The sequence below is a fragment of the Colossoma macropomum genome, unplaced genomic scaffold, assembly GCF_904425465.1.
Source record: "Colossoma macropomum unplaced genomic scaffold, Colossoma_macropomum, whole genome shotgun sequence".
NCBI classification, from domain to species: Eukaryota; Metazoa; Chordata; class Actinopteri; order Characiformes; family Serrasalmidae; genus Colossoma; species Colossoma macropomum.
The window spans coordinates 19537-42616 of NW_023494796.1; the positions used below are offsets into that span (position 1 = coordinate 19537).

General features: G+C 37.6%; 1 protein-coding gene across 1 annotated transcript in view; it reads right to left on the bottom strand.

Annotated features, from left to right (window-relative positions):
- Window positions 1-3637: 3637 nt before the first annotated feature.
- Window positions 3638-23080, bottom strand: part of LOC118816862 — a 63070-nt gene continuing 43627 nt past the window's right edge. The window contains exons 18-28 of the mRNA XM_036583460.1: window positions 22803-22813; window positions 14522-14618; window positions 13861-13911; window positions 13427-13771; window positions 12882-13034; window positions 9819-9959; window positions 9344-9433; window positions 9195-9239; window positions 4492-4512; window positions 4240-4290; window positions 3638-4145 (exon numbers count right to left, since the gene is read on the bottom strand). Of these exons, the coding sequence (XP_036439353.1) occupies window positions 3655-4145; window positions 4240-4290; window positions 4492-4512; window positions 9195-9239; window positions 9344-9433; window positions 9819-9959; window positions 12882-13034; window positions 13427-13771; window positions 13861-13911; window positions 14522-14618; window positions 22803-22813 (1496 nt within the window). The 3' untranslated portion in view covers window positions 3638-3654. The remainder of the gene's footprint in view (window positions 4146-4239; window positions 4291-4491; window positions 4513-9194; window positions 9240-9343; window positions 9434-9818; window positions 9960-12881; window positions 13035-13426; window positions 13772-13860; window positions 13912-14521; window positions 14619-22802; window positions 22814-23080) is intronic.

Here is a 23080-nt window from a genome sequence, read left to right on the forward strand (position 1 = left end):
GTAAGGTTTATCAAGAAAAAGAAATTGTCATGATAACAATAAAATATCATCATATTGCCCATTTCTACTCTGCTCTGAAACACGTTAGCCTCTTTTCCACTGCAGGGCCAAACAGTTCTGCGCACGTAGGCTAATTGTGGCGGTTTGACACGGAATGCTAAGGGCTCAGCCTGTTTTTTCAGCATGGTCAGCTAACATAAGTCCAGTTCGCTCAAACAGACAGCAAATGAAAGCAGGGCACGATTTAAAACACACCATTCAATGTCAGAACTTCAATCTAACACCAGTTTCAAATTGGTAAATAGCGCTGCTGGTTAGCGTTAGCTTACTTTGCGTGCTGCCAACTGTGCTCACCACAGAACAGGTTGGATTCTGACTAACAAAAGCTTTATTGACACAAATTTAGATAACAGTGACTCAATTCTGAGGATGCGAAGTTCAGTGGCTGATGTTTGAGGGACAGAAAGCTGAAATTAAACCTGTTCTCTGGTGTCTGGAGCTGGAGCTTCCTAGCTAAGCTAATGCTAGCCAGCTCCTCTCTCCTAGTTAAATTAGCATAGCTGAAGAGATCCAAACACCCCAGTGCAGGTTAGGTTTAACTAACTGGTGCTCTGCTATTACAAGTATAGATGATAAAAACTAATAACAGCAAGACCAAAGTTGACTGATTGGCAGTAGAGTAATAGAAATCTGAAATCCAGCCGGTTCTGTTGTGCTTTAAGCTGTAGCCTGCTAGGCTACACAACCGTACGGTGCCTCCCACTGCAGTACAGGCTCAGTTCTAGCAAACTGATGATTAAAAACACCCATTTATAGAATAAAGACACGTATCTGAGATTACAGATTCAAATGACTGGTGTTGGAGCAACAGAAATAGCAAAAACACAGTTGTTCTGTGGAACTTTGAGCTGTAACCTGCCCGGCGACACTAATGCTAGTGTAGTTATCTGGCTACAGGTGAAACCCACCGCAGTACAGGCTGCACTGGGTTGTGATGGGTGATGTGTATGTAGCTTTTAGCCTGTTAGCCACTTGTTTGCATAATTTTCTTGAGTATTTCCTGGCTCTGATTTAGCGGCACAATAGATGGAAAAAGACTAGTCATGAGTCTGGACCAGCGCAGAATGGCACAGTACGGCCCTGAGAACCATTTGGCTCAACAGTGGCTGAGAGGCCATTGTGGTGGTGTTATTCCTATTCCATTAATGCAGTCTATGCACTGCAGTTTCTGTTCTAAGATAATCTTAAAGATTAAGTTCTCAGAGCATCTTAAAGCTTGTTTCACTGGAGTACAGTAGGACTGGACATGTGTTGCATTTCCCCAATGTGTGCATTTCCCTCAGCTGAAGTTTAGTTATTGTTGCTATAGTAGCTTTTATAATATTGTTTTTTTAAGAGAATTATATCTTATAAAAAATCTCAATTAAATTTAATGAGGTCATTTACTGTATAATTACAGTTTGTCCATGTATTATTATTATGATTATTATTATTATTATTATTATTATTATTATTTTACATTATTTGAAAATGCCAGCTGTCCCTTACATTGTGGAATAATTTGGAGGTTGGAGGAATAGAAATGGCTGAAAATTACTTGAAAAATGAAAGTCCTCTTAGTCCTATATAAATTTTACAGTGACAATATGCTTCTCAAAGGAAACAAGCAAAATAACTGAAACTAAGTATCCATTCACTGGAAAACTAAATATCCATGAACATACTCAAAAGTTTGGGAATACAGTTTATTCTTTGAGTTTATTTTAGCCACATAAATCAAAATTTACATTTTCGCTTGAAAAGTAAAAAACAAAAACAAAACTTCTTCTTTTGCCTCTTAAAACCAAATAAATAACTTTCTCCACAAGCCCCCTTTAGTCACATATTTAAATTACTACAATGTTAAAATGTTGATCAACAAAATAACCCCTCAAAATAACCGTTGAGATGAAGTTTCTACAAAACAGTGGGGATGAGATGGTGATTGCTGTTCAAGTGAGTTCCATAGTTGGTCTTGACCATGTATTTTTGGTAAAGCCAAACACTACAGGTGAAAAAGTGATGATTTTGGTCCTGTTGTCAGATTATTTATTTGTTTATTATAACATGTCTTCACGTCTCTTGTAATCAGCTGTAATTAAAATATCAGAACTCAACAGAAATATGTTAATTTCAGCATGTTTTAATCCATGTCCACTTGCATCTAACTGTATTTCCAAGTGTTCACTTTAAATGAAGGTCCTAGCTCCACCCACCCCTGTCACAACCATCCATGTCTTATACTCTAAATCTAAGTAGGATATCCAAATATGTGTACACTCTTGTGCACTAAATCCAAAATGGCAAAACATTAAACTTTCAATGGTCTTGACTAATTATTAGTCAGTAAATTACAGAGAATCAAACAAACAGATCAAATAAGTTAGTAAATGATAGCCTTTCACTTAGAAATGTTGACATTTTGTAAGTAAACTTGCAGACAACATTTTATAGAAAGAAGAGTCTATATTCTTCCACTTAGCACTGATGACATCACATAGTTGAAAAACACTGCCAAGTTATTTTGTGTTTAATGTGAGACCAAATATTCTTTAAAGGGTTTAAATCTGGACACTGGACAGACCAAAACCACCAGGAAAAACTATTAGTATTTTGGAATTGGCCCATTTTGTTGCACATTTGTGTTCATTCTTAATAATAACAGCAACATTCACACACACAGTGCATGTTTTCTGAGATCACTTGGTAATGCAGTTCTCAGGCCATGTTCTCAAAATCAGCTTCTCTCTACATTTACAGGTTCACTCTTAACCCTGTTCTGAAAGATATGACCAAACAATTTCTTAATTCATTGCTCATATATGGACATATGCTAGATATTGTACTGCAGAATGACCTGAAAAACACTTCACAGTTACAGCATTTTTCTTGATTAAACAACAATATAATGAGATTCCAGCTGTAAACTACTTTCACTGTAAACTACTTTCTCCAGAGTGTCTTCACAATACATACATACATCATCTAAACCGCTTATCCTTCTGGGTCAATGACAGCTGGGATAGGCTCCAGCACCCCACCGTGACCCACCGTGTCTTCACAATGAACGAAACATTTAAATACTAACATCATCCTGTGTATGTATAATTAATTATGCAGTGTCTCATTTGCATATTTAAATGTAGTTTAATACTTGTACTTAACTTAAGTAAAACTATCAGTAATAAGCCGAGAAAGATTCATATTAGGTTATTTCCCTGCAGTGTCTCACCTTAAAGCACCGACGAAACTGTTCTTGGAGTCCATTTGACTTCAAGTAACATTAATTTTAGAGAAAATATAAAAGGTCACAATCTTTTGTCCTTGGAATTATTAGATCAAAGTATTTATTATTCTTCATGTTCGACATTCTAAAAGTATGAAGATAAGATTTATTATCTACATTATAAAAGGATGGAGTGAAAATGAAACCAACGAAATAAACATTTTAACTCTAACATCGTCTAAAAGTTAGACTGTGTTATGCAATACTTTTAGTATCAGTGCTCAAAAATATCAGTGGTGAACCGGAAAAGGTTCATTGTGATATTTGAAAAATGACCTATTTGACCTTTAATGTTGTGTCTTAAAGGGCTGTACAGTCACACAACATTACTAACTATGAAAACTTACAGGGTGATTATCTTTTATTCCTGGACTGATTAGAGCAAAATATGTATTATTACTCATGTTATTCATTCTAAAAGTATGAAGGTGAGATTCTTTATCTACATTATAAAAGGACAAAGTTTTGTGTGTGAAGTCTAAAATCAGACCCAGGGTGGTAACGTGATCTTCAGCAGGTATCTGAGTGCGAGGGTCAGTACTGGGGTAAATACCACAGCGTTCTTCATAACAGAGAGCTGTGAGGGTCTCTTTAGTGTGGGGCTCTTGAGTGACCCCCACACACCACGACTTTTTACTCTTTTCTTTCTGATCCACTGTAACTTCCCAGTATTTCAGTCCTGAGGAGAATTCTTCTTTACTCAGAACGTGAGGAAATGTGTGAACATCAGATCTGCTCCGTTTCCCACAGGACACACCAGCTCCATCTTGTGTCACCATCAGAGGTTTTTGGCATGTTTCAGGATCTACAGTGAGCTTCTCTGTGAAAGAAATCGAGGAATGAATTTGTCTGCCCAGAACAGTAAAGATGGTTGTAAGTGAATGAATGTTAAAGATGAATGGACTTTTATTTACCTTTATCTATTCTCAGCTTATTCCATGTCCTTAATATTTCATCACCCGAACCTGTGAGATATATTTATTTTAACACTGTTCACTTTTAAAACATTGAAGTAGAAAAGCTTATATTAACCATGTCTTGTACATGTTAAATACAGAATATGAAAAACATCAAAAACATTTAATTTTATTTACTTTATTTTCAGTAATATTCATTCTAATCACACATCATAAATCACAAATAAAGTACAAATGAAAACCTGTTACCTGTAAGGGGAATCTTTTCCTCTGTGGTGGATTCATGAGAATCGATTTTATGACAAAAATAAAAAGTTAATATCACACATTCACCATTTTAAAATATGATCAACACTGTCGACTCAAATAATGTACTCATTAAAAGGGGCTCAATATATTCTATCACTATTGTTAAAACCCCTGTGAGAATGAAAACCCAGTAAAATAAAAGTATACAGTAGATCACTGCAGTGTTTCTGCTGTCACTTTATGCATATAGAAGAATATAGTTGTTCATCTCTTCTCAGACTCAAAGGGTCTGTATGGGGGGCTTATACATTAGTGTTGGAGTAGATATAATTTACAGCAGTTGCTGAAAAAGACTTAAGATTCTTAAGAATAATAAGCCTGCAGTTTAAGTGTTAGATTTCTAATAAATCATTTGTCTAATAATTCATGACATTTTCGTAGCAGGATTAAAGACATGCATAAATACATTAATTGTCATTGGGTTTTTATCTGAGCACGTTTGACACTGCACACTGGATGCATCACACCGTGTAGCATCACAAAGCAGAGTGCTCCTGTACTACATACATCACAGTGAGAGTGCAGATAAATATTAATTCAATATCATTTATAACACTTGGCAGAAGTTCACTAACTCTTCACAAACTTGTTGTTTCAGCACTGAAAGATACAAGGTGAAAAAAGACCAGGCTACTAACGTTTGCTGAGGTGACACAATTAGCTTGTGTCTGTTTATTTTTATTTGTTTATGTTGTGTTATTTAAAATTCAAATGAAAACGCATGGCAGCGTTGCAAGGAGAAGCCACTGCTCCCCAGAAAGAACACTTATGGCTGTCTTCGGTTTGCCATCACATGGACGAGCTAGGAGGATATTGGAAAAATGTTTTATGGATGGATGAGAGCAAAATAGAACTTTTTGCTTTAAATAAGAAGAATTATATCTGGAGAAAGGAAAACACTGCATTCCAGCATTAGAACCTTATCCCATCTGTGAAACATGGTGGTGGTAGTTTCATGGTTTGGGCCTGTTTTTGCTGCATCTGGGCCAGGACAGCTTGCCATCACTGATGGAACAGTGAATTTTTAGGTAAACCAGTGAATTGGAAAATGTCAGCATTTCTGTCTGTGAACTGAATCTCAAAAGAATGTGGGTCATGCAGCAAGACAACGACCTTAAGCACGCAAGGCATTGTACCGAAGTATGTTTAGAGAAGAATAAAGTCAGTGTTTCGGAATGGCCAAGACGAAGTCCTGACCTTAATTCTATGGAAGTGTTGTGGAGAGACCTGAAGCGAGGAGTTACTGTAAGGAAACCCACCAACATTCCTGAGCTGAAGCTGTTTTGTACGGAGGAATGGGCTAAAATTCCACCGAGCTGATTTGCAGGACTGATCAACAGTTACTAGAAATGCTTAGTTGCAGTTATTGCTGTAAAAGGAGGTCACACCAGATACTAAAAGCAAAGGTTCTAATACTTTTGCCCCTCATTTTCCTTAATTAAAAATGGCCAAGTAAAATGTTTTTGTGTTATTTCTTTAATTGGGTTTTCTTTATGTACTTTTAGGACATGTGTAAAAATCTAACTATGTTTTAGGTCATATTTATGCAGAAATATAGAATTCTAAAGGGTTAACAAACTTTGCAGCATCACTGTGTAGTGCGCTACCATATAGTGCTGCTTGAAAGCATATCTATCTATCTATCTATATATATATATATATATATATATATATATATATATCAAGAATAAACTTGGCAGCTGATGAGACAAACACACATGATCCTGTATGTATTTTAGAAATGTTTTTGTACATATACTTCCTTCTAGAAGGTCCCTCTTGTGAAAAGTAAAAAAGAAAGTAATAGATATTCATTTCTACATACAGAAGTTTCAAGATAGATTTTAATGTCCAGTAATCTGGACGTTTGGACTTAGTAAGTTGCTTTGATTAGTATAATAGACTCATGCATTACAAAACTCAATCATGCAAGATTTTGTTAACGGTAGAATTTTACGTGTATTTAGGAGTGTCAGTAGATGGTGTTCTGTGAATTTGGGGTTAATGCTGTTTTTAGTGATTTCAATGGATTTTGCTGTCCAGTAAACTGGACATTTAAATTAAGCATATAACATCTGCAAGATTTTGAAAAATGAGCATCTTTCTTGTCATCACCCTAACAGACCTAATCTAAAAACTGAACATTGTGTGTTTAAGAAATGTCATTTCTGAAACACAGGAATGTTGTTTCTGTCTATGACACTGTGCTCACGTATAAACTGTAATATGTATAATATTATGTAGCCCAGTTGAAACTTTCAGTTCAGTTTATTTTTTTTTTATTTTTTAAGTGAAGTAGCAGTTCAAAAATAGATTCAAGTGAATCTAAAAGTTTGGGTTATTTGATTAATTATATTTCTGAAATAACTCTTATTTCTCCCTCTTTCTGAAAAAAGAAATGAGAACACACCATAAGGAGCAGGGAAAGGAGCGGGGAGACAGATTGAACTATTTGGCGCTCATAGCTCATATGTGCGACCTGAAGTTTATTATGTTCGAGTGAACGACTGTCCGAACGTTCTGTGAGTACATTCCAGTGCAGGGTTGGTGAATAGAGAGCCTGTGTAGGAGTTTCACACGCAGTTCGTCGAACGTCTGAGTTAAGAGCTTAGCTCGATAAGCTAACTACAGCTAAGTCAAGCTGTAGTAGGCTAACACAGGCTGCTAAATTGCACCCTAGCTTTATACTCTTTGGCCCAATCCCATTTCACCCCTCACCCCTACCACTGAGCCCTACCACTGAGCCCTCTGTTTTGCGCGTTCACGTCTAGGGGTAGGGTGTCCCGATTCTTGTTGAGATAGAAGGGTGGGGTGAAGTGTTAGGGCTACATGGCCCTCCAAACAGAGGTTTTTCAGAGACTCCAAACAGAGAGATATGAGAAAAAAAGAAAAACTGGCGAGATGGCTGAACAAGAGACCAAAGAAACCCACAAATGTGAGAATTTTCTCCATTAAAAATTATGATAACCATCATATTATCTGTACTATATATGATTATGATATATCATATCATATATGATTTCAACCACTACCCTGTAACTCAGTTCCAAGGGGTTAAGGTGACACTCGAAAACAAGAGGTAGGGGTAGAAAAAAGGGATTGGGCCTTTATATTAGTACGTTAACTAGCTCAGTAAACGTAATTCTTCTATAGTGTGTTTATTATCATCGCCTTCCCAAGTCTACCAGAGTACAGACTTTCCAGTTAAAGACTGGGCTGACCGGCAAAGCCCCAGTTTCCACTAGCTATTTGAGTACGTCACTGCCCTGTGTGTCTGGCTGCTCGACTATGGTGCTCCATTCCACTGCTGCAGAGAGAAAGCGCGCAAGAGAGAGAGACAGGTGTGGTAGAGAGACAGAGCCACTCCCGCAGGTGTAACTTTCGCTTTGTTTATTGCTCTTCGGAGTGAAGAGGCCAGTTGCATTTTTTATCAGCTCCTATGCACCTGAGCCCATATCAGGCCTGCAACGAGGGGGGGTAGAGAACTGGTTCGTTTACTGGACACTACTCTGAGACTCTACTCTGTCCACGCAAGCTGTGCGTGAGTGTGTGTGGGCCCTTTTTTATTTTGTTTTATTTGTTCAGGCTAATATTTTCAACTAAAATTTACAGCGTTGGATGTTTTCTGTCTTTTGCATATTCAGAAGTTATCTGCTAGTATTGTAATTGTATTTCATGTTCATATTGAGTGTATAGTGCTAACTTAAAGTTCTGTCAGATAAGGTTGTCACAGACATTTATTAGTCACCTAAGCCTAACCAGATTTATCATTTACTGAGTACCCCAGGGCCCCCAGCTAGATTGAATCACTAACCACCAATCTACTGGGTACCTAGCTGGGGCGCTACAATTACATATAAATCTATGGAATATGTATTGTAGTTAATGTAATGTTTTCTGACTTTTTTCTTAAGTGACCTTGATTGTTTCAACCATTTGTTAATTTAAGACAGTGTGTATGCTTTGTGTTAAAAAAGCTCTTTGTTTGCTGAAAATATTAGTATTATTATTAGTAGTAGTATTTTAGGAGCCATGCGTGCAGACATCCAGGTAGTTCTAAGAATTAAGGAACTTTTTTTTCAATGCAGCTGTGCGTTGTAAACAGTTCAGTGCTTGATTTGTTTCTTCTTGTGTTGCTTATAATACAAATATTAATTTTTCAAAACTCTCACATTTCATGTGCCTCAACCCAAATGTCCACTAAACACTGAATATTATGTTTTGCCCAGTAAACAAAAAAAAGTCATGTATTATGTTATTTAGTATGCGCCAGAGAACATGTTTCATCACAAAAGATTGTTGTTTTAAAAGTGTCCAGTCTCTGGACTGAGGAGGTTCTATTACTACTTGGAATATTTGCTAAATGTTTAAATGTTTGTAAATGTTTGTAGCATGTTTTTAAGAAACAGACAAATGTAAAGTTCATTTGTCTTTTACCTTTTTGACCTTATTTACATTCTGGAAGTCCCTTAATTCCAAAGTTCTATATTCACACATTTCTATATTAGATAGATAAATAGATATATAGTTAGATAACTTCTTTAGAAATGTGCTATTTTTGACTATAGTTAGTACAAACTAATCTATAAAAACTGCAAGCACAGAAGTTTTATCAGGGAAAGTTACTAAAGTATAAAACACACCTGCGTCTTCTGCATTTTTATGAGGTGAGCAGTGTGGGACCAAACCTGTTTAAAGAAACAAAAATGAAAAATAACTATATTATTGCTGCGGTATGTTGGAGTTTATGCCCAAAACTTTATTCATAAACAGTTTTAGTTTTAAACAGTACCTTGTCTTACTAATAGAAGAAGAGCAGCGAGGATGATGATGATAATTAATGCAAGTACTAGAGTGGAGATGAACGCCTCCCTCCAGATTTCTGCAGAAACATAAACATGGATTCAAAGTGGCGCTAAAATTATCAACAGGTTAATAACAGAGTTTTGGATTAGTGGTGATATATTTTGTCCATAAATGTTGAGACAAGTCAAAAATGTTTTTCGTGATATTGTTATATTTTTCTATTCAAGAAAGATGAATTCAAAATTTGAAGATGAGTGAAGGTATGAGACAAAACTGCGAAATATCATTTTATGTTCCTGAACAAACTCAAATGTATAATTATTTATATGAAATGCTATAATACAGTCTATACTATATACGTGAAACTTGCTTATTTAACACCTTATAACGTTGTACTACATTTGGAAATTAGACAGTAAAGTGGATAGACAGATATTCAGAGACAGTATTATGGGTCTTACCCACTGTAGAGACAGGTTTGAGTGGCGGCACTCTTCCCTCTCTCATCTCCTGATCAGATAAACCCACAGAACAGGAGATCCACTCTGACTCCAAGGGAGAGAGAAGCAGCCAAGAGCTCACACTCACCAACCCTTCAGAGTCTAGAGGGTGACAGTGAGAGAGGAAAAACGTGGGTGAGAGGAATAGGTTTAAAATGACTCCACAAATACTGTTATTTTTATTGTCAATGAAATTATAAATCTTTATGTACTCTACACACAAACTACGTGATTTGTAGATATCTGAACATCACATCCATATATGCTCAATGAACATTTCATTCTATTTTATATCCAATAACATGGAATCCCCCCGAACTATTTTCCCTTTATTGAAAGGTCTTACACTAGATATGGGAACATGCATGGAGGTATTCACTTCTATTCAGCCTCAAGAGTGAGGTTAGTGATTAGTGAGGTGGCACTTATGTTTATTGATAAGGCCTGGTGCGCAGTCTACCACTTCATCTCAAAAGTGTTGAATGAGTTGGAGGTCATGCACACATTTTTTCATGAACTTCACTTTGTGCAGAGGGGTACTAACATGCTGAAAAAGGGTCTGCTACAAGCCACTGCCAGATGGTGAAGTGTGATTCATCTCTCCAGACAATGTTTTTCCAATGTAGTTTGGTGTGTGATTTACATCACTCCAGCTTTTGCTTGGCATTGCACATAGTGATCTTAGGCAGCTCTTTGGCCATGAAAACCCCATGGACACATCCACAATACCGGTGACACGCAGCGCATGTGGCAGGGCATTGAAGCCCTCAACAGCTACAGGAAAACATCTCCCTCCTGCGACAGTGATGACTCCCTGCCAGATGCACTGAATGACTTGTATGCACGGTTTGAAGCACAGAATAACGTGGCAGCAGGAAAGACCACCCCTCCACCCAGCAACCAGGTACTGTGCCTGGCCACTGCTGATGTGAGGAAAACTGTGCAGACTTAACCCACAGAAGGCTGCTGGACCAGACATTATTTCTGGCAGAGTGCCCAGGGAATGTGCAGACCAGCTAGCGGGAGTTCTAATGGACATCTTTAACATCTCGCATCTGTTGTTCCAGCATGCTTCAAGGCCACCACCATCGCCCCCGTGCCGAAGAAATCTCCAGTGTCTTGCCTCAATGACTATCGTCCTGTCACACCCACACCCATCATCATAAAGAGCTTCAAGAGGCTTGTAATGAGGCAAATCAAAACCCAACTGCCTCCTTCACTGGACCCTCTGTAGTTCGCTCAAACCGCTCTACAGATGACACCATAGCCACCACTCCTCATCTGGCCCTCACTCATCTTGAGAAAAAGGACACTTATGAATGCTGTTCATAGACTTCAGTCCAGCATTCAACACAATCATCCCTCAGCATCTCTTTGGAAAGCTGAGCCTGCTGGGCCTGAACACCTCCCTCTGTAATTGGATCCTCGACTTTCTTACTAAGAGGCCTCAGTCAGTCCAGATCAGGAGCAGCATCTCTAACACCATCACACTGAGCTCTGGAGCTCCCGAGGGCAGTGTGCTCAGTCCACTGCTGTTCACTTTGCTGACTCATGACTGTCTGGCAGTTCACAGTTCCAACCACATCATAAAGTTTGCTGATGACACTACTGTGGTTGGTCTCATCAGCAAGAACGATGAATCAGCATACAGGGACGAAGTGCGGCGACTGACAGACTGGTGTAAAGTCAACAACCTACATCTGAATGCGGACAAAACAAATGACATGGTTGTTGACTCCAGTAGAGCACAGAGTGACCACTCTCCACTCACCATCAACAACTCCACTGTATTGGTGTTCACCTAGCGGAGAACCTCACCTGGACCCTGAACACCTGCTTCATAACCAAGAAAGCCCAGCAGCGTCTCTATTTCCTGTGGAAGTTGAGGAAAGCTCATCTCCCACCATCCTTACACCTTCTACAGAGGCACTATAGGGAGCATCCTGAGCAGCTGCATTACTGCCTGGCTTGGGAATTGCACTGCCTCCAACCGCAAGACCCTCCAGCAAATAATGAGGACAGCTGAAAAGATCATCAGGGTCTCTCTTCCCTCCATCACGGACCTCTCACACCAACTGTTCTCTCTTCTGCCATCTGGAAGAAGGTACTGCAGCATTCGGGCCCTCACAGCCAGACTGGGCAACAGTTTCTTTCCACAAGCCACCAGATTCCTCAACTCCCACAGACCCACACCCACATGTACATAACAACATGGGACTAACTCACTCCCCACTTCTTGCAGTTCCAAATTATGTCTGGAGCACTGTATTTAAATATAGTTGCATTTATACTGCATTTCACTGAAACACTTCATTTGATATGACTGTAGATCTGAATATTTGCATTTTGCACATTTTACTTTAACAGTTTTAGTTGCTAGAATTACTGTATCAACCAAATACTGTTCACCATTGCTGTTGTGGTTGCTACCTCAGTGACTGCTATGCTCATATATGCTAGGCTATCTGCTAAGCTGCTAATATGTCATAGTATGTTACATCCTCCTTTGCACAGCTCCACTTACTCTCAGTACTGTGTACTGCCTGTGTTCTGTTTTGTATTTACTGTAAGTCTTTTGTATTTATTTATTGTGCTGTATTGTCTGAACTGTGTTATTGTACTGTCTCACACTTGTGTTCCTGTGCTGTTCCTGGAGGAATGTTGTTTCATTTCACTGTTGTTTCATTTCACTTGTATAGAGCTGAAACAACAAAGCCTTACTTGACTTGAAAAGGAGACAGACGGAAAAGAAGGAAATTTGCACCAAAACACCTAAACAGGGTATCTGAGATGCGGAGGTTTGAGATGAGTCTGAATGTGAGATCTTTGGAAATGGGCCACTGAGGCAATGAAAGACTCCGAACCATGTCTACAACCATCAGTGAAGCGTGGTGGAGGATCAGTCCAAGTTTGGTGCTTTATAACATCTGGAGATTCGTTTTTTGATTTAAAGGCATCATGAATGCTGATAAGTACAAACCAATTTTAATACCTCTTAAAAACATTTGATTTCAGTGTAGAAACCTGTTATATAGTGATCAGTACTGCTCTCAAGTTCTCTTCCTCCTCTGTCTTTCCAGATGACTGTAGGCCTTGGTGACCAGCCACTTGATGCACAGGTAACATTCATCCATGCTCCAACTTCAGCAAAGGAGAAAACAGGAACAGTTCCTAGGGCTTAAGAAGATAAGAAAAGTTTGAGAGTTGGAAGGTTAAACATCAGTAAATATGTAAGTGTTGTTGTAAATGTTGCTTACAGATTGGTTTTGTTTGAATAAAATGATTATCTTTAGGCTCCTACCAGTTTAATCCATAGCTGTTAGTTTTGTACTGGAATGTTAGTTTTGATGGAAATGATGTCACATAATTGATTTCACAGCTTACATATTTCTTATTCATCCATCCATGTGCAGGTGTCTTTACTTTGCAAATGATTTAGGCTGCTCTAGTGTAGCTTTTTTGTATTAAAATGTCCAGAATCTAAACTGAAGGGGGTTAAACTCTCAGATTTCGCAGTATTCGATTAGACATGGGTTTGTTTGAGGTAAAGTGTGAGGTGCCGTTCTTACCTTTCACTAGTAACGATATATTGGCTCTGTCATACCACTGTGGGCTCTCAACATTGCACATATATTCCCCATTATCCGCTACTGTGAGGTTCTCCAGTTTCAGAGAGACGTTCCCTCTCTCTAGTTCTCCCATCAGAGACACTCTGCCTCTGTACTGAGGATCTCCAGCGTTCTCCTGGACTTTCAGGTTCTCGTAGAGCAGAATGGGGTTGTCATAGTCTTTATTTCTGTACCAGCGAAATTCAAACGTTTCAGCATCATAGGAGGGAGAAAGTTCACAAGGCAGGACGACTGAGGATCCCAACACAGCTGACACTGAATTAGGAACCAGCACCGAAAATTTCACTGAAAGAGAGAAATATGACCAGGTTTTATTACATTTTCCAGAATGTAACAAAAGTGCAAATTTAGGTCTAAAATAGAAAAAAGGTTACCAGCTTTTGAGGTGCTGAGAAGAGTGAACATGATCCATAAAAACAGCAAAACTGTCAAAGACAGAACCATGTTAGTGATTATTGTTATTATTGTTGTTGATGTTGTTGATGTTTTTGTTGCATGTTCTGTGTTTAAAAAATGTAGATGATCTCACACAGTGTAACAATATCTAGATTTAATTTATTTTATAATAACTGGAACCTTTTACTGGCTGTTACTGATGGCATAACAGATATTAAATTACTGATATTAGGTGATTTTTGGTCTCCATTCACTTCATTAGAAATTTAACCTTCGACTCACCTGTTTTCATTGTCTTTCGGCTCTGGTGCTCTTATCAATGAAAGCTAAATGAAAAACAAACCCAGTCAAATGAGTAAGTATTTGCTGCTGAATACTAACATCATTAGAAATAATACATATTTCACATGAACATTACATGCATATGTTTTGAACACAATGCACACTTTCAGCATATAGAACGTGTGTAATGTAATCTTACACCTTAACTGTCAGCTCTAAACCTGAATCCATTTTACTTTCACTTTCTTAATAACTCCAAAAAACAAGCCACAAAAGTGTTAAGATGAATGAAAACATACAATAAAATATTATTGGCACAGACTTAAACAGCAGCCACAGAGTAAATACCCAGCTTACCTGTATGTGGAGCCAGTGAGGTGTAATGTAAGGTGTTAAATGATCTTGAAGAGAGTCGGGATGAGTCTGGATTACTACTACTAAGAGCTGTTGAACACTGGAGGAGGAACATTAGACTACAATTATAAGGAGTTTGATTCAGAGCCGCTGTGCTTTGTTTTTCAACTGTCGCCGCAACTGGAAGCACCAGAAGAATGAGGAAACAGACAGGGGGTGGGAATCAAGCTGTAGAAACATGTTGACAGTTTTGTTGACTGGATTTGGAGTAGGCTGTTTATTAATCAAGTGTCTTATTTCATATAATCCATAGTAAGGGTCTTTACCGTGGTGGATCCTCTAAATTACGAACGGCTACTTAAATAATTTTTTGATAACTGATGGTGTTAAACGACCTGAGTTCCACCAACTCAAATATGTCATGTACTGCAAATATTTTGAATATGATACATGAACACTGGAACAAGTGAACACTGATTAATGGACTACTGCATAAATACAAACACCTGGCTGCAAAATTATCAGATTCACTCACTACAATTGGTTTCCATTGGTACTTCTGCCAGTCTAAGTCAGAAGCTGATCACAACCAATTGTTTACCTTTATAACCTTCATAACTGCAATGCGAGCCGACCACAAAACATCATCATGGTTACAATAACAGGTGCCAGTACAGTGAATCCAAACTCCATGTTTAACATGAGGATATTTTTATAATCCAAAAGGAATTTTATTTGAAAATAACAGAAAATAGGACAAATAAGAGCCAATTAACAGAAACCAACAGTATCAGTAAGAATGCTGGGAAGCTCCGCCTTCCAGCTGGCTTTACGTCTACAAATATGATGTCAGACGTAAACTGTCATTCAACTCTCAGTAAGGGTAATATATTTATGTTGTTTTTTTTCAGATTTCAGATATTTTTAAAACGTTAATTTAGCTTTTAGTTTCAGTTTTTAGGTCTCTCCCCATTCAAAGAGACTGGGCTGGTCTTGTATGAGTGGAAGTAACTGCTAACTTTCCAATAAGGACTTTGAATCAACCCAGGGTTAAGCTCTTAGAAATATTTGGATAGTTGCTGATTTTTTGGACCGACCTATGAAGGAATTTACATGCCCATATAGACATTGAAATTCTTAAATATTAGGATTATTACATCCAGGTCATTTCTATTGTGGAAATGTATGTTTCCACATTAATGTTAAAATACGTCAGCATATCTTTAATTTAAGCCTTCGGAGTAGCTAGGTTCTAAAGCTGGAACATTATGCTTTCATTAAACTTTGGAAACGTATGTTTATTTGTTTGTTTTGTGGCTTTTTTTCAATTATTTTGGAATATTTCCAGAAAAATCATGTTATTTACTGTTCGAAAAACTGTTGTAACCTTGTTAGGAGGGAGCATAGAAGCCATTTTAGTTGAAATTTCGTGGAATGACACTTTTATGGCTGCCTTTGATATTCAGCCACACATACAAACACTGAACCAATTGAGCTGTAGACTTTAACTTTATATACACACATTAAAACGTACATCACAAAGGCCTGTTAAAATATATCATCTTAGATCATTACTACACTACAGACATAGATGCCTGTTGTTTATCTGCCACACCTTGGCCACTCCCACCTGCTTAGAAACCAAGACTGAAATGCAGGCAGCCAGCGAGTAGATCAGAGCTGAACTGGAGAGACAGAGAAAATGCTGCCTGACTGGTTCAACTGTAAAACTGCAGCATGTTTAAAGACTCTTCATCTGTCATAGACGTCCTCACAAAGTGCATAAATGACTGTGTATCTTTTAAAGCAGTCCAAACCTGAAACCATGAACTGTAAATCTGCAAAGTGACAGACTGAAAAATCAAATCTTAACATCTTTATAAAATCAAATCCCTGAAAATTTACATGAAATGTAGTCAGTCAGCCCAGTTATGTTTGCTGTCTGAGGTTTGCTTCTTTAGTTTTGTACTGGAGCCAAGAGGCTGATGTAACACCGCAGCACTTAGCATCACTTAGCATCACTTACCTCTAACTGTGTTAAGTAATTTATAATAGACTTGCTTATGTGGTTTCAGACACTTAAAGTTACAGTGGCTGGACATCTTCATTTACCCTGTTGAAAACCCAGCATCTTTACAAAAGAAAAACAAGGCATACAATTCTCCTGACGCATTTCACTGAGGTATATAAAAGAGGCGTATCTAGGCGTATGTACATGTTATTTCTAGTTAATTGTAGCTGTAGCTGTAGGGCTAATACAACAGGCCCTCTGTGAATTTCATATGTAAACTTATACAACAGTTAGTTCTGGCCACGCAAGCTGATTGGTTGCTAAGTGTTCTAACTGTGGTGTTATTTTGCCATAACCTCACGGGTTTTTCACAAACACTGTATCACTCCGCTGAGGCGCTGTTGCTAAGCAACGACTTTGAAAGCTGTAGGAGACGCTCGAGCCATTTGAACGTTTTTACTTCTTACTTTGCCACAAACCAAAAATGGACACTTTTACGATCACATTTGACCGACAGCCGATTTGGTCAGACTCTGACGATGAGACGACACTAAATTCCCAAACTGTCATCACCACTGAGCAGCTTTTCAGTCGGCAGCTGTGACAGAAGAACAGCTAAACAACCTGGAATCAGCCAGAAATGAACCCAACACCATTCGCCAAACTAAATGGGCTGTAAGATGCTTTACAGACTGGCTGGAACAAAACAACATTAATACTGATCTAGAAACTGAGCTAAACTTGATATTGCGGCAGTTTTATGGCTCAGTCCGTACTTCAAAAGTCGAGGCTTACAGCATCAGCAGTTTTCTTGGACTTCACACAGGGCTCACCTGGTATCTCAGCGAACCTCCACTTAGTCAGTCCTTGTGTTTATTAAATGAAGCAACAAGCTGCTTGTTAAGGAACTATAATTTGGTGAAGGAACTGCGAACATAAACATATTAAACGCCGCGTTCACGGCCCAGTTTATTAATTTATTACTCTATTTATTTAACTGTTGTATAAAAGCAATAGAACATGTGTTCTAGATCTCGTGTTCTACTGTTTGAGTATCTAGATCTATTGTTTACATTAAATTCATGCTCTAATGTAGGATGGTAGAGATAGACAGAGCAAGGGCATCTTTGATGATGGTATTATATAAAAATGAAGGTCATGTGTTTCTCCATAAGTATTTTGGCATTCAACAGAACAGCAAAACATTTTTTGTCATTATTCTGTGGATCTCACCCGTTTCGCTCCCCTTGTTTCTGCTGGCCAGTGATGTAACCATGGTGTCCACTCCAAATTGGCCTTTATAGTCTATGCCTTATCACAATGACCAAATTTAGCACGATAACGATAGAATGTCTTCATATTGCCCGCCTCTGCCATGGATTATTCTAAAGGTTCTGTTGAAAGCTTTTTCCCTGCACTAAAACAGGTTGTGTTGATTGTGTTATTTCTTCACTGTACACAGATAAAGTTCATAAATTACTGTTCAGTTCCCAGAGGATCTTAGAGATTGCTTGTTGCAGTACAGTAAGATTGGACGTCTTGTATTTTCCCCACTGTGGCCACAGGGTGGGGTCAAAACATTACAAAAGTAAAGCCAAGCGATTTCAAAGAGTACTAAGCTTTTTCTGGATTTGTTGAGTAGCAAAAAACAACACCAACCACTCTGATTCTACTTTGCCATGATAGATTTTAACATTTTGAGTTTGAAAGTAGGGAAACCAAATTATAAACATAGAAAACAACAAATTTACAGATTTGCACTGAAAGTTATCTTGCTGAGAAACTGTCTTCATTTAAAGTTTACTTTACGTTGCTATAATAATAAACTATTTTTTCTCCCATCAGGAAGTTTATCAAACCTGTAAACATTATCATAACAATTAATCACCATCAGTGTCAAATAAAACAAGAACAAGGTCGTTTACTGTACAATCACATTTTATTCATTACGTTCATTATACATTATAATCTTCTAAAGATAAAATACAAAGTAATTAGTAACTGCTTTTCATTAAATATCAACACTGTCAGAACAAAACCCAGCACCAGCTGCCCTTTACATTGTAGAAAAAATAATGAAGAATAGAAGAATATAAAGGCCAAAATTACTTGGGAAAAAATCTTGTTATTTTAAAGGTTAGTAATGTGTTTTCTTCTTCTCTTGAAAATGTACCAGTTTGAAGATAAGAAGTTTAGTTTTGACAGTGACATTATGTTTCTCAGAGGACACAAGAAAACATAATTAAAACTGTTTTTACATGTAAAATTTTTCCTGTAATAAGAACAGCATACCTTTACTGTAAAGTTAAATTTCCGCAATGATGCATAAACCTACTCACAGTGGGATTATAAATTCTTATTCACATTTATTAAAATATACATTTTGCATCAAAAGAAAAATCATGAATTTTTTTATCTCTTAAAGCCAACTTTCTCTACTCGCCCCAAATAAATAGATATTAAAATATGACAAAATGTAAAAATTTTAATCAACTGACCCCAAAAAGTTGCTGGGCCCCATGTTACTGTGAAGCTTTGCGCAATATCCTTTTAGATGAATGTTCTGTAAAAAACAGTGGGATAAGATGTTGATTGCTGTTTAAATGAGTTCCAAAGTAGAGTTGGTCTTGAACATTTATTATAAAGAGTAAAGACTCTTTAACGCCAAACATTACGGGCAAAAAATTATGATTTTGGTCCTGTTTTCAGTTTGTTTATTTACTTACTTACTTATTTATTGATAAGTTGCATTTATAACATATCTTCAATTATATTTAACTGTAATTAGAATAATATCAGAACTCACAGTACCATGTTTATTTAAGGATGTTTTGTTAATTCATGTCCACTCATGTCTTACAGCATTTTCCAAATGTTTAATTTTAATGAAGGCCTAGCTCCGCCCACACTTGTCACATCCATGTCATGAAAAGCTCTTATTCTGCAGAATCTAAGTAGAATATCCAAATATGTCTACACTTCTGTGCAAAAAGAAGGGCCAAGCCCAAAATGGCAAAACAACAAATCATTGGTCAGTAAATTAGCAACAATTAAACAAACAGACACAGTAAGTTAGTACAGGACAGACGTTCACTTTGGTTTCTTTAAATGTTGAAGTCTTGTCAGTAAACCTGCAGGCAGCCTTTTACAGGAAGACGAGTCTCTATTGTTCCACTCAGCATTGATGGCTTCAAACTGTTGAAAAACATTGCTGAGCTAATTTGTGTTTAATGCGAGACCGAATATTCTCTACAGGGTTTAAATCTGGACACTGACCAGGCCAGAACCACCAGTAAAAACCATTAGGATCTTAAGCTTTGGCCGTTTTTGTATGATTGTCTAAGTTCTTTGTAGTAAAAGCAACATTCAGACAGTGCATGTTTTCTGAGATCACTTGGTAATGCGGTTTTTAGGCCAATTGGTAAAATTGTTGTTCTCAAAATCAGTTTTTCTCTACATTCAGAACCAGTATGTATTCCAGAAGTCTCAGCTTCTGGAATACATACATTCATTACATTTTACAGGGTTGTTCTTAACCCTATTCTGAAAGATATTACAAAACAGTTTCTCAGTTTATTGCTAATACTTGGATATATGGTAGATATTGTACTACAGAATGACCTGAAAATCATTTCACAGTTACAGTTAATAGCGAATTTCTTGATTAAACAACAATATAATGAGATTCCAACTGTAAAGTACTTTCTCTGGAGTGTCTTAACAATTAAATAAACATTTTAATTCTAACATCATCCAAACACCAGAATTTTTAGATTTTGAGAAGTATGCATCTGTATGTATAATTAGTTACACAATATTTCATTTTCATTTTTAAATGTCATTTAATACTTCAACCTAACATTTGTAAAACTAGAGTTTTACTGTAAAAACTGTTGATTTAAAATATTACCTCATTTACCTGCAGTGTCTCACCTTAAAGCACCGACAAAACTGTTTTCGGAGTCCATTTGAATTCATGTAACATTACTTTTGGTGAAAACATAAAGGGTCTCTATCTTTCATGTCTGGACTGATTAGAGCAAAATATTTATTATTTTTCATGTTGTTTATTCTAAAAGTATGAAGATGAAATTCTTTATCTACATTATAAAAAGATGGTGTGAAAATGAAAACAATCAAAAAATGAAAACAACAAAATAAACATTTTAAGACTAACATAATCTAAAAGCTAGATTGTGTGTTATGTAATACTTTTAGTATCAGTGCTTAAAAATGCCAATGATGAACTGGCAAAGGTTCATTGTGATATTTGACAAATTACCTACTTAGCCTGTAGTGTCTCGCCTTAAAGGGCTCAAAGATAACAAACATTACTGACTATGAAAACTTAAAGAGTGTTTATCTTTTATTCCTGGACTGATTAGAGCAAAATATGTATTATTACTCATGTTAGTATGAAGGTGAGATTGTTTATCTACATTATAAAAGGACAGAGTTTTGTGTGTGAAGTCTAAAATCAGACCCAGGGTGGTAACGTGATCTTCAACAGGTATCTGAGTGTGAGGGTCAGTACTGGGGTAAATACCACAGTGTTCTTCATAACAGAGAGCTGTGAGGGTCTCTTTAGTGGGGGGCTTTTGAGTGACCCCCACACACCATGACTTTTTACTCTTTTCTTCTTGATCCACTGTAACTTCCCAGTATTTCAGTCCTGAGGAGAATTCTTCTTTACTCAGAACGTGAGGAAATGTGTGAACAATATCAGATCTGCTCCGTGTTCCCACAGGACACACCAGCTCCATCTTGTGTCACCATCAGAGGTTTTTGACATGTGTCTGGATCTACAGTGAGTTTCTCTGTGAAAGAAAATGACAAATTAATTTGCCTGACCAGAACAGTGAAGATGGATGTAAGTGAATAAATGTCAAAGAAGAATGGACTTTTATTTACCTTTATCTTCTCTCAGCTTATTCAACATCCTTAATATTTCTTCAACCTGTAAGATATATTCATTTTAGTACTGTTCTCTTTTAAAACATTGAGATAGAAATGCTGGCAGCTTAAGAATTTTAGAGAAATGATCGTTTAGATAAACCTTCTCTCGTGATGTAATATACAGAAAATGAAAAACATTAAAAACATCTTTCATTTACTCTGATATGTTCAGTAGTATGTGTTCTAAATCATACATCTAGTGCAAATGAAAAACAGTTACCTGTCAGGGGAAGTGTTTCCTCTGTGGTGGATTAATGAGAATCAACAATACGACAAAAATGAAAAGTTAATATTACACATTTACTATTTTAACATGTGGGTCAAATGACTCTTTAAAATGGGACTAAATATTATGTTTCACATTCCACTCTGTGTCACAGTTGTTTAAACCCTGTGTAAAGTTTGTTGATCTCTGTCTCCAATTAAAACACTGTAACAAGCATGAAGGAGCCATATATAATACTGACAGCCAGTGTTTAAATTGGGTACTGCAGTCCAAATTCAAAACATTGGAGAGAATTGTCTGGCCCGCCCCCTCCTCCCCAGACTCGATGCTCACATGGGTTGCTATATTGAGGACACTGAACCTAAACGAGCAAGCCCTAGACAAGCATAAGATTAAACTTTGACAATAGCAAGATGAGTAATACACTGTAAGTTGTTCAGCTAATAGGTTTGCAGTGTTTTTATTGTTTGCAAATTATAAACCAGGTCATGTGGATTTTTCATAACTCTGTCAGTGTTAGATAGATGCATGGCTGCCTGTGTACGGTAGCTAAAGCTAAGCCTGTTATCCCCAAAACAAAAGTCCACTGTTTTAAAAATACTCACTGACTTGAACAAAGCTGAAGTCAGCTCCATATTCACCAGCTTCTTGTTTGAATTTGCCTATTCCATCTTAAATAGTGCATCAGTTACATACTGGCGCCTCAGCCTATTTGCCAGCTTTTTGTTTGAATTTTCTCATTCAACCTAAGATGGTGCAGCTGTCACATTCTGGCACCTCACTCCCCCCAGATTTCTCCCCAATTTAGTTGTCTCCAATTCCACCCACTAGTTAGGACTCCCCCAGTCACATGATATCACCAGCGCTAGGAGGGCAAAGGCTAACACAGGCTTCTTCCGAGTCCTGTGAAGACCCACCGCATGTTTTTGAACTGCCGCTCACGCAACGTCATTGGACAGCTGAACACACTTTAGAGGAAAGTGCCAACCGCCTGATCTGTTATGTCAGCTAACAGACACCTGTGCTGACTAGCATCCCGGTGGTTGCTGGGGGGAGAAGGGGGGACCATCCTACCCACCCAGAGAGAGCGAGGCCAATTGTGCTCTCTTGGACTCCCGGCCACAGACGGCTGTAGCCTCACCAGTGATTGAGCTCATGATCTCCTGATGATACCGCCAACGCTTAGACGGTTGCGCCACTTGGGAGCCACTGCTGCTACATTTAATGTGAAAATGAGAAAATTCTAACAAGAAGTCGGCAAATAGGAAGCCAATTTCAGCCTCGTCTGTCTTATTACCCCAGCTGCACACTCTGACACTGAAGTATTAGAAGCACGTTCCAACAGGACGGGGGCCTGTTTTCCACTGTG